This window comes from Mangifera indica, chromosome 17 (assembly GCF_011075055.1).
Source record: "Mangifera indica cultivar Alphonso chromosome 17, CATAS_Mindica_2.1, whole genome shotgun sequence".
NCBI lineage: Eukaryota > Viridiplantae > Streptophyta > Magnoliopsida > Sapindales > Anacardiaceae > Mangifera > Mangifera indica.
In genome coordinates, this window is record NC_058153.1 from 372928 (window position 1) to 390568 (window position 17641).

At 34.4% G+C, this 17641-nt stretch overlaps 2 protein-coding genes and 1 long non-coding RNA gene across 7 annotated transcripts; 2 read left to right on the forward strand and 1 right to left on the reverse strand.

Moving 5' to 3' along the window:
- The first annotated feature begins 451 nt into the window (after positions 1-451).
- Positions 452-6035, forward strand: LOC123200403. Of its 5 annotated transcripts, none has more exons than XR_006498551.1 (6): positions 452-820; positions 941-1087; positions 1258-1474; positions 1598-1840; positions 2027-2204; positions 2580-3623. It is a non-coding gene; the product is annotated as an uncharacterized LOC123200403 (long non-coding RNA). The 5 variants fall into 5 exon arrangements; XR_006498550.1 differs by having other exon boundaries at positions 454-1087; positions 2580-2634; positions 2981-3623; XR_006498549.1 differs by having other exon boundaries at positions 454-820; positions 986-1087.
- A 1686-nt stretch (positions 6036-7721) lies between these two features.
- Positions 7722-9675, forward strand: LOC123200405 (protein spotted leaf 11-like). The gene is made up of 2 exons (XM_044615567.1): positions 7722-8474; positions 8593-9675. Exons 1-2 carry the CDS (start codon positions 7906-7908, stop codon positions 9515-9517), a joined length of 1494 nt encoding a protein of 497 aa, XP_044471502.1. The 5' UTR covers positions 7722-7905; the 3' UTR covers positions 9518-9675.
- A 4119-nt stretch (positions 9676-13794) lies between these two features.
- Positions 13795-16318, reverse strand: LOC123200406 (stromal cell-derived factor 2-like protein). The gene is made up of 6 exons (XM_044615568.1): positions 15915-16318; positions 15662-15802; positions 14853-14993; positions 14574-14623; positions 14355-14484; positions 13795-14273 (listed from the first exon to the last, which is right to left on the reverse strand). Exons 1-6 carry the CDS (start codon positions 16011-16013, stop codon positions 14190-14192), a joined length of 645 nt encoding a protein of 214 aa, XP_044471503.1. The 5' UTR covers positions 16014-16318; the 3' UTR covers positions 13795-14189.
- Between the last annotated feature and the right edge of the window lie 1323 nt (positions 16319-17641).

Sequence of the window (17641 nt, forward strand, 5' to 3'; positions counted from 1 at the left end):
ATGTATTTCTAATATATATGATAATTAATTTTATCAAACTAATTTTAATACGATCTATCGTGTCTAAAGATTGGATTATGCATAAGACTATACAAGTCTAACAAACTGGCAAGTCTCACGACACTACCCATGACCTTTGGACCGTGCCTTTGTGAATCCTTGATAAGTCCTTACCAACAAAATTATACATATATATATATATATATATATATATATATATATATATATATATATATATATATATATATATATATATATATATTTTTTTTAAATTTAATTAATTTAAAATATTTATAATTTTTGAAAGGATTATTTCGAATTGACTTATAGGACTTCTTCCAACAACCCTAATATGGTCCCGCAGGTATCATATGATCCGTAATTTTGCAGACCGTGATCCATGGGCCGTACAAAAAGTAGCGGCAGGGCAGGGCCCTGCCATGTCCTTCAGGTTTTAAAACACAGATCTAGAACCTCAGTCTCCAAAAATTTCAAAGAAACGAAATAAACAATTTCTTCAATGTTATTCTCTGCTTTCAAAATAAACAAATGGCTTCGAGAAGGCTAGCAAAGTGCCGCTTTAAAATCCTCGAAAACACTTGAACTCTCTGTCGCACAATACGGTTGCCGGTTTTCTAGCTCTCGCCGTCATTCTTCTTCCACATGTTCTTTCTCTAATTCTCTTTCTCGTCCTCCTATTTTCCTCTCGTTTCCTCAGAACGGTGTCGTTTCTGCCGAGTTATTGGCGAACGCTTTCACTCTTCTTCGCTCTTACGCTACAAGCGCCTTCCTGCTTCTTATACCTTTTATTACATTCAATGTATATACGTATTGATATTGTATTAATTAGGCTATTTTTTAAGCTAATATGTTATTTATAAGTATCGTTTTGAGTTTTTTTTTAAAGCTTGTATTAAGCTTTTTTTACTGCAATTCATAGTTCTGAGCTGAATGTGTTGAGGTTGCCTCCATCTGCACATAACAGGTCACTTAAAACCGGGAGGTATTGTCCGCTTTGAGCTTCCATGGTCATATCGCGAGGGGGAGAGATTTTGAGATTGGCATCAGCAGAATGTATTTGGAGAAAGTGAGGATGTTGACGACTTATTACGGAACTCAATTGATACTTCATGTTCTTTATGGAATAGAATTTTCAGCTCTTAATTGTGTCCAAGTCGCTCATTGATTCGTTGCTAAAAGGCTTTTCCAGTTTATTAATACGGGATGTTGATAATTTTTGTGCTTATGTGTCATCAGGCTAATCCAACTGAGTACTCTGAGATGGCATGAGAGGGCGTCGCTGCTGCTGTTGATGCCGCAAGAGTTAGCAGCACCAAGTGGTGGAATCTAAACGTTTGATGTGGGCCCTTTTGGGGCAAAGGACGGTTTAGCTCAAAGAATATTCACTAAGGCGGGGATTGACAACACCTCAATTTTGAAGGCTACAGACGAAGTTATATCCCAGCACCCAAAGGTGTTTTTAACAAATTTTTGATAGATATACTGATTTTAACTGGCTTTGATGATCATCCTTTGCCTTATGGTGATTTAGTTTGTTGGTTTTGTAACTATGATTAGTTTTATTTTGTTGTTGTAGGTTATACACCAGGGGGCCTGTATTAGGATTGCATCTTAGTTCACTACTGGATAATTCTCGAACGTATAAAAAAGATATGGGAAATGATTTTGTGTCTGTTGAGCATCTTTTGTTAACATTTTATTCTGATAAGAGGTTTGGGCAAAACAATTATTCAAGAACCTTTAGCTTAACAAGAAGGACTTGAAGGAGGCCATCAAAGCTATTTGTGAAAATGACAGAGTAACAGTCTAACAGATCAAAGTATGACTAACTTCTTTCTTTTGGGGTTTTATGTTTAATTGTATTATTAGGAAGAAAACTGATCATTTTTTTTTCATGACTGTGTGACAACTTGAGTGCACGGTGCACCATTATTCATAATTATCCTTAATTTTATAGCACCTTAGATACTGCTGCCTTCACATGTCATTTCATTCACATATATAGATCCTGAAGGAAAATATGAGGCACTGGACAAATATTGGAATGATTTGACAGAGCTTGCTAGGCGGGGCAAACATGATCGGGTTACGTGTTGAGATGATGAAATTTAGAGGTGTATGCAGATATTATCTCAAAGAACCATAAATAATCCTATTATTATTGGCAAGCCTGGTGCTGAGGGGTATGTTGTTTGAAACACTTTTTTTGTTTTTTATATTTTGAGAATTTAACTTTGTCAAGACTCTTTTGAGGATTGTAAAATATGTTGTTCCCTTGACATTTATAAGTGAATTATTTCAATATTTCCTCTTTTCTGCTGCAAGTGCATAGGTTATTTTGTAAGTTGAATTGATTTGGTATACCTTCAATTCAAAGCCTGTGGTTTATTCTTGTAATGTAATCTATCATCTATGTAAAAATAATTAATTGATGGGGAGGGAAAATGTTAGTTTGTAAATATTTAACCATTTACATTATCAATAAAAGTAAAACATTCTCCTCATTCTTAGATGATGTTTGAAATAGGTTTAAATTAGTATTTTTCATTCTTATGCAGATTACCTCAACATACTGTGAGAGGGGACGTTCCAGAACCATTGTTGAACAGAAAGGTTTTGATTCTATTTTACTCTTAGCTATACTTTCCTGATTGAAGAAAGACTTAGTTGGAAAAAGATTTGTTTGACATAAGTATGTGACAATTTTGTTCAAAAGTTAGATATGTTCTTTCATAGATATCCCTAGTTGCTGAGCATTTGTCTTTTTTGGACTGTTGTCCCATGGCAGCTGATATCAACTTGGTTGAGTTTGGGTTGTTGAAACATTTTTTGTGAAAATTACTACATTGCCAATGATAATTGTCCCTCTATGATCAACTTTGTATCTTATTTTTGCATTTGCTCTTGTACTATATTATTGATCTCCTTGGCTATGGGTTCATCGGTTGCTGGTGCCAAGTTTCATGGAGATTTTGAGGAAAGATTGAAAGCTGCTGTTGTAGGAGTTTACTGCTTCAAATGCGCAAATTATCTTATTCATTGATGAGATCCATACAGTAGTTTGTGCAGGTTTGCACATCAATCTTCACAGTACGAAAGAAGCTGTTGAGCTTCTGGGTACATCAGGCTTTGGGCCAAGGCCAGTTAAGAGGGTGATACAGCAGTTGGTTGAGAATGAAATTGCAACATGTTGAGAGGAGATTTCAAGGAGGACTCTGTTATTGTCAATGTTGATGATTTCCCATCTTCCAAAGAATGTATGACCCAAAACTGGTTATGCATCAAGTATATGGACAACACTTCTCCCTTTGTTACCATGGTTGCTAACGACTGATTTTGCCCTCTGGAGTTGTACATGTCTTATAAATGAAGTTTTGTGTTTTATCTTTGTCAATATCCAGGATTTTAGTGACTAGATATACACACCAAAAACTAATTCAGTTTTTGGGGACACATCTAAGTAAAACACAAAATAGTTTGTCTTCTTTCTTCTAACCCAAGTGAAATTGTTTTGTACCAAGTCTTTTTGTTTTACATTTTTCGCTTTACTAGTACAAAGAAAGTATTAGTGCAATGGCAGATAAATTTCAAATTTTAGTGAATGTTGGCTTAAGTATGGGTGCCATGGTAATTACCAGTACGCCTTGATCTAATAGCTTCTTTGTTTTCTTATTTACAGACAAGTATGCAAATCCAAGCACCCAGAACATCCCAAAACTTGGTGCATATGCATTTGTCACATGGTAGAAAGGTAAAGCTCTTTACTCTTTGATGATATAGTACATTATCCATTTAATAAATGGTAATAATTTATGTACTCACAGATGGGTATTAACAAATTAATATGTTATCATATAATTAGATGATTTTAAATTAAAATAAATAATTAAATCACCCAATCATGACACGTTATCTATTGGTACTCATTCATTAGTACTTATTGTAATACTCTTCTATAAAGTTCTAACAAGAGATGTCTGACTTTGTAAAATGAGAATGCCCTTTTCTCCTAATTACTATTATTATTCATAATTTTAATTGTAACACCTCTAGGCAATACTTACATCAATGAAACATGATAGACTTATTAGGTATGTATAAATATTTCATATCGTCTAGGAATAATAAGAGAAGATTGGCAAAGCAATATTGGTTAAATAGTTAAATGAACTCTTAAGTTGTTTTACATGTTTTGAGTTATGATAAAGGGTCCTTGACCCAAAACCTAAGCTAACACGACATGGATACGATCTAATGTTAACCCAAAACTTAAATTAACATAATATAAATACGATTTGATGATATTAACTGACAAATCTAAACCAAACTCAATATTAATGGTTTAATATTAGTTTGAATTTGGTTGGGTGAAGAAAGCAATTGAGACGAACTGCCAGGGTTGAGCCAAACTCTATGTTAATGGGTTAATGATAGTTTGAATTTGGCTAGGTGAAGAAAGCGGTTGACACGAAAATCATTTATTGGAATTAAGCTTCTTAGCTGGAGCGAAACTGGGTGTGGCTCATTATCCTCCCAACCTAAGTCTAACTAATTATTGAATTCTTTTAAACTTTAGAAAAAGGCATTCAACAAATTTGTGAGAGGGACATAAATAATGTGCCTTAATTTTTTGTATTGAGTTTAAAAATAAATAATGGATATGGAGACCAAGAAACAAGCTGACAAATTATAGAATTATTAACATTTTCTCACCCAGTGCATTTAGTATAAATCACATTGTTATATAACATAAAGTTAACTTTAAATTCAACTGTAAAAGAGCATTATAGTTATTTTTATTTAATAGAATTAAAAATTAACCTTTTGTTTTATTGTCCTTTTTCGTTTCTCTCTATCCATGTTCCACCTATTTTCATTAACCAATCTTTCTCTCCCCATCTTTACAACCAACCTCTCCCCATTACGAATTTTACTTGCCTTGCCTTAAGCTATTGGATATGTTAAAAGGCGATTAAAGATGCAAACCATAAAATCATTGTCTAATTCTTACTAGCTTCCTTCATTGTGTTCTGCAAAATTTTCAAGCAAATGATAAATATAAAGGGCATAGGGTTCGATTTAATTTGAATTGAGTCCAAACAAGATTTTGTTTGATATTAGTTAGAGATTGGTGAACTAAGGGTTAAGCTCGATTAAAAAGTTATTTGATTTTAGATTTAACTCAAGTTAGCTGGAACTTGAATGTTCAGATCTATTCAAATTCAACTTATTGTATGAAAGTTAGCATAATTTTCAGCTTGAGTTTGGTTTGTTTACTTTAAACTCAAATAAATCAGATTGAATCTTGTCTTGAATCGGTAACTTTAAAATTTTTTGGATACAATAATTTTATATAAACATTATCCAATGTGTTTGAGGGCTATTCAAAGTTGATTAGACAAAAAGGTTTGTTGAAGAAAAAAAATTGTTGGAACTCTTTTGGGCAAAATAATGTTAGTCTTGTATAATGTAAGTTCAAGTTTGAGGGATGTCAATGATTTTTCTGTTTGAACTCTTTTTGCAATAATTCTTTTTCTTTGACGATTCATCTCCATGTCTAATAGTTTCTTTTTTTTTTTCGACGATTCTTATTTTCTCTTTGGGTGTATTATTGTCTTCTCCTACATTATTTTTCACCATTTTAATCCATTCAAATTTGAACCGAAAACAAGCTTTAATTGTTTATGCTTAACTTGATTAATTTTGAATCCATTTGTGCCATTTGTGCAAACTTGACACAAAAAATTAAAATATCAGTAAATTACTATTTCCCGTCCAAGGTTTGGGCAAATATGCATTCCCACTTGAATCTAAAAACCACAGACTGCCACCCAAATTTCAACCTCACGATCTTGCTGAATTTGGCCAATGCTCACGTGATTATAAATTTATTGTTTACTCAAAGTAAATGTTTGAAATATTTGCACAAACATGTTTTATGATGTAATTGCTTTGCTTGTTGAAGAATATTGCATTTCAAATGCTTCAATCAAATTACATTTTTGTGGGTTAAATGCTTTACACTACTAATCCACTAAACTCTAATCATCTTGACGATTACTAGTGATGGTATGAAATAAGAGTGACAAAATAATGTTTTCAAGGAAAATTATCAATAACATCCCACACCATGTGCTCTGAATTTTGACTTTTAAGCCCCTTATTTTCCATGCTGTCATTATTTATCACACCGTAATTTGTTGAAACTCTCGTTCCAGTTTTAAATTTTATTTTGGACAAATTTATCCTTCAGATTGTAGCTATCAATGGATTCAAAATAATTTATACAAGTTTAATTTGTATTTAGAATAGTTAATTTAAGATCAAATTTGATTTATATGAATGATTAGTGAAGAGGAAAAAAGTCAGTGATGATATAGCTTCAGTGCACTAAGAGGATTTAAGATCGAGCATCATGGCACCATAGATCGAATTCTCTCCTGGTAACAAAATAACAAAATGTTGAAAGAAAAAAAAAAAGAGAAACAAAGGGGAAAAAAAAAAAAAAACTTGGTCGCCTAGAGTCTAGAGACTTGTTTCCCTTTCGTCACTAATATTTTAGTGGCATTAATGTAATTAACTATAGCGTTAAGTCCTACAATTAAGAGGGAAAAAGATCTTTGAGTGTGTGAGTTAGGTCAGCAATTGTACGCATCTACCTTCATTGAAGTCAGAGAAGGGTGCTCATGCTTCTACGCCACTGCTTTACTTACACGGTACACCTCAATCCCTACTCTCCTCTCCACCGTATTAAATCTACACCCAACTCCAATCCTATTAGATTTTCAACGGCCCCACAAATCTCTAAAATCTGGCCCACACGAAGAAGCCGATTACCTGGATGGCACAGATGATGCATGATGTAAGTTACTACTGTGGAATGCAAAGTAGTGTAGTACAAATTACACGTCTCCCTATGCCACTAAAGAAAATAATGGACCGGGGTCACCTTGGCTTGTTTACCAAGCTTTTCTCTCTCTTCCACCCGCGTCTTCTTTTTCAAGCCTCTAAATATATTTTTTTATTTTCAATTAAAAAAAAAAACAAGGCCTTGTTTGGAGTTGAAAATGTTTATTTATTTATTTCTTCTTGCTATTGAATATTGATTAGTATTTCCACAAAGGAAAGAGCTTTCGAATTTTAATTGTAAAATAAACTGGATTTAATTGTAAAAATAAATAGTAATAAATCTCGTTGAATTCAATCTAGCTATTCAAACTCTCAATCTTATTCATTCTTGACATAGATTGAATTCTCTAATATTCATTAGAAATTTGTTAACAAAATTATCTTTTCCGACAACTTGCTTTTTCTTTGACTTATTCTCTAGTATTTTTTTTCTCTTACTTTTTCTTTAATAATAATTTTTTTCAATGTTTTTTAACAGTTTCTCATATTAAATTCGAATTAATTTTTATTCAAACTTGATTTAACTCAAATTTACACCTAATCTCCCTTTGAAAAATTGAGAAAGAGATTTAATCTCCTTAGGTATATTCAGAAAAGGCTTATACAAAAATAGTAAAAAGTAATAATAATATTTGGCTGATAGAATATGTTTTCATTTTTTTTTAATTTTTAATATTTTTGTGGGAAATTGATGGTCGTCTTTTGAACATTATTCTCAAAAGGCTATCCAAACGTGGCGTTAGATATTACTGTGTCACAGTCACTGTCTCTTTATCTAGCCTCTAGACAGACTCTGAGAGTGAGGCTGTTTGAACATTTTCTCTGCCATTATAAATTGACAATCAGAAGCTCTTCACTTCAACTCTCTCTCTAGAAGCCAACCGAATCTCAGTTCGGGTCGGGTTGGTTGTACTGCGTGGTGTCTTGTTTTAAATGAAATCAATGTAGTTCGTTGTAATAGCAACATTATCGGTAATGGCGAAGATTCATCAAAACAATGTCAGATCCTTGGTCCTCGACCACCATTCCACCGCCACCGCCAACCATCACCACCACCGTTTCTGGACCGCCGCTTCATTCCGCCGAAAAATCTTCGACGCCGTCAGTTGCGGCGGCAGTTCTCGGTTGCGCCAAGAGTTTCAAGAGGAGGATAATATTTCGATCACTACAAGTTCAAAGAATTTGGAGAGTAAAAATGAAGAAAAGCCGAAACGACGTAGTAAAGGTTCGGAGAAGCTATCGGATCTTCTGAGTTTGGCTGCTGACGCGGAAAGGGAAAGTACTGAGATTGAAACGAGAAAGAAAGAGGAGGCGTTGGAGGAGTTGAAACATGTGGTGAAGGAGCTGCAGGTTGAAGACGAAGTGAAGCGAAGAGAAGGAGCTTGTAAAGTGAGGTTACTTGCGAAGGAAAACTCGGAAGCAAGGGTCACTCTTGCCATGTTAGGAGCCATCCCACCTTTAGCTGGAATGCTTGATTTCGAAGATGTTGATTCTCAAGTTGCTGCTCTCTATGCTCTTCTGAATCTTGGGATCGGCAACGATGTGTGAGTTCAGTTTAGCAGTTTTCTTAGTTCATATGTTTTTATTTTTCTGTAAATTGTTGTAGCTCTTAAACTGAAATTATTAACTAAGACATGCCACTTTCCATGCTTCCATTTGCAGGAACAAAGCAGCCATTGTCAAAGCAGGAGCTGTGCACAAGATGCTACAGTTGATTGACTCTCCAAATGCTCAAAACCCTTCAGTCTCAGAAGGGATAGTAGCAAATTTCTTGGGCTTGAGTGCTTTGGATTCAAATAAGCCTATCATTGGATCTTCTGGTGCTGTCCCATTCTTGGTGAAGACCCTCAAGAATTCAGATGGCAAAAGTAGTTCACAAGCTAAACATGACGCACTTCGAGCTCTGTACAATCTGTCAATATTTCCAGCAAACACTTCGTATATTCTGGAAACCGATTTGATCCCATTTGTGTTGAACACGTTGGGTGACATGGATTTGAGTGAAAGAATTCTATCAGTTTTGAGCAATGTGGTATCGACTTCAGAAGGTCGGAAGGCAATTAGTGTGGTGCCTGATGCATTTCCGATTTTGGTTGACGTTTTAAATTGGACTGATTCTCCAGGGTGCCAGGAGAAATCATGCTACATTTTGATGGTGATGGCGCATAAGTCATATGGAGATAGACACGCTATGATTGAAGCTGGAATAGCTTCATCATTGCTTGAATTAACACTTCTAGGAAGCACATTGGCACAGAAGAGAGCTTCAAGGATTTTGGAATGTTTGCAAGTAGATAAGGGGAAGCAAGTATCAGAGAGTTATGGAGGTGAGAATTTGAGCGCCACAGTTTCAGCTCCCATTTTCGGATCTTCATCAGCATCTACTAATACAGGCGGGGTTACCATAGACGAAGAAGAAGACATGATGAGCGAGGAGAAGAAAGCTGTGAAACAATTAGTCCAGCAAAGTTTGCAGAACAACATGAGAAGAATCGTTAAAAGGGCCAATTTGCCGCAAGAATTTGTTCCATCAGAACACTTCAAGTCCCTCACAGCTAGTTCAACTTCTAAGAGCTTGCCATTTTGATTGAAGAGAACTCGACGTTAGTCTTCTTTTCATAATCTTATTACAGTCACGAGTCTTGTAGCTCTGTTAATGTATGTAGAAAATTATCTCTTTTTTCGAGTTTGTTAATATCTATGAATGAAGTAAATCATGTCCATTATGTGAGATGGATTTTGGCTTGGGATTGGATCTGAACATATCAATTTACCCTGATAAGAGCAAAAACTTGTTGAGAAGTTAATTTGAAGAATACAATCTTTATGGTGGTAGCGGTCATTTCAAGTTAAGCCTTATTAGGGGTTGGTTAGAGATTGATTAGAATACATAAAATGAGACGCGACGGATAAAAAAAGATATTGTTGGTGAAGAAATCGGAGAAGATGGCTACCGTCTATGAAAATTTGTTTGAAAAAAAAAATGAAAATAGGGTTAGACCTGAGCTAAATCGGGCTGATGTTGAAAATAAGGTTTTCTCTAAGTTCATTTATTAAATTTAGATTGAATTTAAATCAGATTCAAACTAAAAAAAATTCAGTTTGATGTAACTTGTGGGTCAATTGTTTGATTTGATTCATTTGAGTTTGGTTGTAGCTCAATTTGAATCAAATAAAAGGATGTCGATTTCATTAGTTTCAAAACTATATTATTTTAGTTAAATCATTCTTTTTAATTAATAAAATGACGTAGTCTTAATATTTATAAATAAACTTCAACCACAAACTCTAAGTCAAGTAGTGAACTTTGAATTTTCTTCTTGATTTGAACTCAAACTTCTTCTAAAATTAAGTCGACAAATTTTAGTAATCTCTTGAGTTAACTTATGCTTGGGGTTTTGCTTTGCTTCTATCTAAATGCATATAAAACACCATTTAAAAGAAGATAAATGTGATAATGATCCGACGAAATTATGTTGCTTTAATGTGAATTCGAGCTGATAATATTTAAGCTTGACTTCAAATTTGTTTAAATCAAATACCGAACTGAACTACGCCCAAGCTGGATTTTGAGGCATGAGAAATGCTTTATAAAAATCGAAGCATTTGACGAGATGCTTTTCTAGAAATGCTTGGCTGTCAGTGTCATGTCATGGGATGGATTACTAGGAAATCAGAGGCTAAATTTTGTTATGAATTATGAGCACCAAGGACCTATTTTCAACTTATTATTGCGACATTTTTGTCCAACTCTCTGGCCCTACTCTTTAATGTCATACGTTGAAATACTCCTAATTGCTCAAATGTGGTGTCGGTCTTTTTCTTCCACGTACATAACAGCGACTATTAAGCCTTTATTTCCATCAGGGAATCCATTTCTTTGTTGGTTTTTTAATCCTGAATGTTATGTTTCCAACAAAACTTTGGTTCTTTACCCTTTTTTCTTCTCTTCAAATGATTTAAACAAATTTGATTTCAAATTAATTATTTTAAATTTGAACTAAATGTGAATTGAGTTTTATATAAGATTAGATTTAAACTAAGTTAACTTGGCTCAGTTTGAGTCTCTCTCCAGTTATATTATTCATTTTATCGGTGATATTATTCATTCTGTCGGTAACTTTTTTATTTTACTAACAATAACTTCTGTCAATTTAAACAAACTTAAATTGACTATTATTGATTTGAACTAAATTCGATTCAACTTATGTTTGGGTTTGGTTAGACTCAAATCTACTCTTACCTTTGTTAAGGTTTGGTTAGCAAAGAATGTAGATTATAGAAGAAGATTTGGTGAATTCATTTACTCTCTATGGCTGTCCTCCCTGGTATTGTACAATGGTGTGAAGCTTCGTTTATTGTTGTCTACATAGGAGTTTCTATCAGAAAATTTTGGGACCATCACAGACATGTTCATTTACATTATTGAATTCGTACGAGACAAAAGCTCAAGAAATGGGTCTTTTTCGTTTTCATTAAATAAGAATCCAATGTTTCACTTGCATCCATAATGAGAGGAAACTTCCTCATTGTGATTCAAGGTTGAAATTAGTTGGTAGTAGACTAAAACTTAGAGTTGACATTTTTTCTGGATTCGGTTCGATTCAAATTTACTTCTCTTATGCCTATTGAAATTTTTAATCAGAAAACAAAAAAAAAAAAAAACATAAATGAGCAATTGATTTTTGTATGGAAACATACGTTTTGGGAAGTTTAAAGATTCGGGTACTGACAGAAAGGCAATATGAGATTGTCTGGTTTCATTTGTAAATAAATGAAAGAGTGGAAATTGAAATAAATGAAGAGCTTTATAGAATTTAGTGTAAGATTTCTGTGTTTCATCAAGCTGTAAGGTATCAATTTGTCAACAATATGCAAAGCCCAAGTGGGAAAGCAAGAAGAATGACATTGACGGATTGGAAAAAGTTTTGCCTTCAGTTGAAAAGACATATATTAAGATGTATTGAAAATTTACAGTGTATAGTATATGGATGGTAGAAGACAAGTTATGGAAGTATTTGTTGTGGTGGCCCAAACCGAGAAAGATTGGCTCACCAGGTTTGGTCAGAAAAAAATGGCTGTCCAATAAATTAATTTTGGTAACATCTCTCAGATCAGATCTAAACACTGAGGTTGGCTGGTGAAAGAACCCATAGAAATGAAGAGCTTTGCCGAGCATTTGCGAGCTCTGGGGCCCAGACCAACAAATTTTCGATTTGAGTGTCATGGAAGTCGGCGTGATTCTCTTTTCATTGTTACTTTTTTTTTTTTTTTAATAATGTAACAAGTAATTGCATTCCATGTTAGGAATAGATTCATAACAAACCAAATTAAGATCAAATAAGTGTTAATTTAAGTTTAATTTAAATTCAAAATAATTAATTTGAAATCAAACTCGAGCCGCGCAAACTAGCCAATATTAATATTGGAGATGAAAAAAATTCATTAACAAGGAAGATGAAGAACAACTAAAAAATGAATTTTAGTATGATAAAATTCGTAAGGCATTGATCCCAAGAGCAACAACCTGAAATGAAAGGCTCTTGAACTCAACTCATTCAAAGTTCAAACCAAACAATGATTTGAGTTTAAACTAATTCAAATCAAATCCTTAATCATTTCTTACAAAAGCCACAAAAACCAATTAGAGAAAAGTAGAAATGGATACAATATGAATTGACTTGACTTAAATGAAAATATCTTGAGATGAAACTCTAGTTTAACTCAATATTGACTTATTTGTCAATATTATAACATTTTTTTATCTTGCCAATGATACTATTCATTCTTCCAATAATATCATTCACTTTGTCAATAATTTTTTGGTAATACTATACACCAATTCGAACAAGTTTGAATTTGACATTATAAATTCAAACTCAAGCTAACCTCATACTTGATTTAACTCGATTTTAATTTACCTCTAATGAAAAGGTAAAGTAGAAGGCCTAATAAATTGGGGTGGGCTACCTAAAGCAAAAGAAGAAAGAGGTTCTTCAGAGGCCAAACGACTATTTCCCACCCAAAGTATGCTGAAATGTCAAGTTTCCACCTTTTATCTTTGATAATACCAAACACCCACCCATGAACAGTTAAAATTAACGGTGGTAAGGGTAAAATCGTCATTTTTTCTATAATATTAAAAATAAACTAAAATATAATCTATTTTTACCCCTCTAAACTTTAAAAACTAAAATTTGCCCCCAGCCTAAGTATTAAAAAATGACAGTTTCACCCTAGGGGTTCTTTTTGAAATCTTCGACGAAGTCCTTCGTCTTCGTCTTCCCCGACGAAGTTCTTCGTCTTCCAAGGCATCTCTGACGCCGATCGGGGCTCCAAATGGGAGGAAAGAGATCGCCAAAAGGAGAGGATGCTTCGAGAGGGAGATACCGTCGGCAATGGAACCGGAGATGTCGTTGGAGATTTCAAAAAAAAACCCTAGGGTGAAACTGTTATTTTTTAAAACTTAGGCTGAGGAAAACTTTTAGTTTTTAAAATTTTCGAGAGCAAAAGGAGATAAAATTTCAAGGGGTTAGGGTTCCGTTAATTTTAACTGTTCATGGGTGGGTGTTTGGTATTATCAAAGATAAAAGGTGAAAACTTAACATTTCAGCATACCTTGGTGGGAAATAGTCCTTTGGCCTTCTTCAGAAGGCTACTTTTTGGGCAAATGGTTGGCCCCTTTATCAGCCCAACAATTCGTGCTTACAAGATGGGCTTTGGTTTAACTTAAAATGCTTTTAAGTCTTTTAAATTATTGAGCGGTGCTAAACAGCCATAACAAAGAAAAAACAAAATTGAAAATTTCAGAAATGCAAAATCCTCAAACACGCCCAAACTTTTGTCACCCAAGAAGGCCAATAATTAGAAAACAATGCATCAATGAACTCCTTAAAATTCAAAATCCTCCAACACGCCCAAACTTTTGTAACCCAAGAAGGCCACAACACATAAAATCTAATGTCCAAGTACATGATACAAATGGTTGCGCACAAATGCCACAAGATTTGCATATGGAACATCCCTAGATTGAAGATGCTGTTTAATTTGCCTTCTATTCAACAATCATGAACAAAATACTGGTTATGAGTTATGCTACGATGAGTATTCTCTGATGGTCCGATATTACGGCCAGAGTACACATGATGACATTTAAAAAGCAAAATGTTATATAATCTAACATAAGCATAAAAACAGGTGCCAGCCACCTAAGAGTCAAAATCCATGCACCTGGTTTCAGGGAGACTCCCCCAAGATGTCTACTTGCTTATGGAAACAGGGAGGTATACCCCTTCAGCTGCCAACCATACATTATCAGCTCGCTTCTCTCGGACACCACATACCTATACATAAATGCAGAGAAAATTAAATGGTTGGTAGCCGATATAAATTGTACAAATGTGAATGCAATGTTTGTTTCTCACCTCCTGTTGCCCCCCGGCTATCCGCTGATATTTTTTGTCATGACTGTGCAAATAGCCACCAGTGTCAACATGTTGCAGCCGGACCCTCTGATCTTGCTTCCATGTCTCACCACTCCCTTCAATCGTAAGCCTAACAGACATTGCCCCAATATGAAGCATCAGACAAACAGAATCATGACAGGTAGCCAACTTGAAAAAAAGTTAGATTTTTGGTCTCACCTCCAATAATCCCCAGTATCAGATTCATGTTCTCCCCCAAAGCAGCTAACCTACACCCAGCACAATGTGTCTTGCATTAGCAATAAAACAGAAATAACAACTTGATTTTTAAAAAGGCTGATTCCAGGTCAGGCCAAACCAATTAACAGTTTTGTCAGCATTGGAATGGAGTGTGGCAATTGTATCTTCATATCGCATACATACAACTGAGATTATTTGGAATTTCACTACCATATGCAGGCAGTGCTGAAATAAGAGCATAAGAAGAACCCAACTAACCTCAAGGTTGCCTGAAATTGGGGATGCATGCAAATGGCTGTGCATCCACTTTCGAGTCCTCATGTGCTGCAGACGGATGATGGTCCCAGTAGTAATGGTGTCACCTTGTTTGGCAGATGTCCCTGGGACAGGCCTAACAATCTGCACCACAAATTCTTACTTCTTATGCAAAAAGAAAATATATACAAAACTATTTTATAGAAAAGTTTTATTCAACATAAGTTTCACCAAGTTTCCATATGCAAAACCAAAGGAACCAGGAAGATATCTACCGAGTGCAAAGAGGAAATACGCTGAGTCTGCTGTGCAAAGATATCGAAGTGATTTAAAATCTTTCCAGACGAACATAAAATTTGTTTTCCATTTCAAACATTTGCTTTATGAGAGAACATAATATTTCCTAGACAAAAGTTATTTATTTTATTCAAGAATTTGAAGGCCAGCAAATCACATAATCGGCAATAATGTAATGCAATATGGACTTAGGGGTGAGCAAATGTCCCGGCAGGAACTGTTAGGTACCAGGCATTTCGGATTTGCTTCTCACTTGGAACCGACTTATCTCAGGTATATTCCATTTCCGGTTTTCAACCTCTTAGAAATCAGATTCGGGACTGACCCAAAAACCCTATCCGATTCCTCAATCGGATTCGGTTCCAACCAGGCACCGCCTGTTTCTGTTTCAGTTCCCCTTTTTTAGCAGGTATCAGACGCGCTCACCCTAATTCACTTCTACAAGAAACTATATTGCCTTAAATGCTGTAATAGTAATAAATAAGAATTTTAACAGAACGCAGAGAAAACAGTACCCAGTAGCTATTTGAGTCGTCAACATTGGGGAAACCAGTGACGGACTGCTGGCCACTACCAGAGCCGTACGGCACATCGTGTGAGTGCAGCCGAAATTTCGTTCGTTCATGCATCAACTTAAGAGCAGTCCCATAAGTAATCTGGCAAGACATTCCAAAGTGTCAATAAGTTTCTTCAACTGAAAGATTCCACAAATCAGATGATCAATGATGACATTGCAAGAAAAATAAGGTCGAAATGCGAAATTCGAACCTCGACTCCTTCAGAGGAAGCAGCAGACGCAGACGAGGGAGACATGTCGTCGACATTGAGACCGAGGAAGAGAAAGATAGCGAGAGCGAAGAAAGCCATGGCGAGGAGGAAGAGTAAAGCTAAGAACCAATTCTGTTGCCAAAACGGAAAATCAGAAGGCGATTGCGATTGTAATAAACTTCTTCTCGCGGTAGTAGTTGACGACGACGACGACGTTTTTCTTCTCTGAGTGAGGCCTTGCGGTGGCCCTGTGGGAGCCACGGTTCGATCCAAGGCTTTATCCAGAGTTCAATGAGAGCGAGCGATAGAAAGATTAAGGCTTGATTCTTAGGGTTTCGATCAGAAAATGCTGGACCTGAATCTGTAAAATTTGCTTGGGGGGGAGGACGAGGATGACACGTAGGATGACTTGGTCTCTACAAATGGGAAAAGTACACGTGGAATTTCAGGTGACGTGGATGTTTCCTATTGAATGGAAGACTCTTGCCCGAAACTAAAATGTGGAAGCAAAAGCCAATTAGGCTGGCTTTGAGTTGAATCCAAGCGTGTGATTATCCACTTTTGGTTTACATAATTAATAATTAGTGGAAGTTCGAATTTTTAATCGTTTTAACTAATTAAAAATATTATTTAAGGCTGTATGTGAAACAAATAATAATATCATTATAAAATAATTATTATTGATAAAATAAATAATATTTTAAAAAATAAATTAAATTATCATTTTAACTTAAATTTAATTTTAATTAAATATAACACCAATTAAATTAAATTAATTCAATTTGAATATATGGTAAGCCAATCCTGCCCTTTTGGGCCAATTTATAGGCCTGTCTCTGATTCAAGTAAAGGGAATATTAACCATATTTTTATTCTTTTGATACAAAAGTAAATATAGGGGGGAGGTCAAAATAATTTAACAATAAAAAAAAGCAAAAAATTAAAAGATGGTGATGCATTTTATTTGACCCATTATTTTATTTCATATCATAATGCAAAGTAAGTATAGCTCAGTTACCTCAATATGAATAAAATCATTATTATTTTATGGCCAAAGGACTTATTTTCACTCAAATTTTGGGTACTTTCTAAACTTTTAGAGTTTTAAAAATCTAAATATTTACTTATAAGTTACTAACTTTAATTGAAATAATTAATTATAAGAGATAAAATTATTATTTTATTATTAAATTTTAAAATTTTATATATTTTTTTATAATTTAAAAAACTAATAAATTTTTTCACCTAAAATTAGAAAATTTTATTTTTTTCCTTAAGATTTTTTTTCATTCTCTAACTATTGAAATTTGTTGTCGTTGTCAACTGGCCATCCCAACATCTTCTTCTTCGATCGTCGACTTTTCCACCAAAATAGGTTCATCAGACGAAGACTCTTCTGATGCCGATTTGACTCGTCTTCATCTAACGAACCTGCTTTAATGAAAAGGCCAACGGTTAGAGAAGAATATGTTGAGGTGATCGACTAATGATAACAATGGATTTTGGTTGTTGGAGAATGAAGAAAAAATTTTAGAGGGAAAAATGAAATTTTCAAACTTTTGGGTTAGAGAAAAATTGTTAATTTTTTAAACTATGAGAAGAAAATGATATAAATTTATAGAGTTTTAGAGTTTAGTAATAAAATAATGATTTTATTTCCTATAACTAACAATTTTAGTTAAAGTTAACAATTCATAATGGAATATTAAAATTTTTAAGATCTCATA

Excerpts from the sequence above, each read along its gene's own strand:
- LOC123200405 (XM_044615567.1), top strand. The coding sequence starts at position 7,906 with ATGGCGAAGATTCATCAAAACAATGTCAGATCCTTGGTCCTCGACCAC. Across the intron at positions 8,475-8,592 it reads CTTGGGATCGGCAACGATGT|GAACAAAGCAGCCATTGTCA; the intron begins GTGAGTTCAGTT and ends TTCCATTTGCAG.
- LOC123200406 (XM_044615568.1), bottom strand. The coding sequence starts at position 16,013 with ATGGCTTTCTTCGCTCTCGCTATCTTTCTCTTCCTCGGTCTCAATGTC. Across the intron at positions 14,624-14,852 it reads CAATTTCAGGCAACCTTGAG|GTTAGCTGCTTTGGGGGAGA; the intron begins GTTAGTTGGGTT and ends TGCTGGGTGTAG. Across the intron at positions 14,274-14,354 it reads TAGCCGGGGGGCAACAGGAG|GTATGTGGTGTCCGAGAGAA; the intron begins GTGAGAAACAAA and ends ATTTATGTATAG.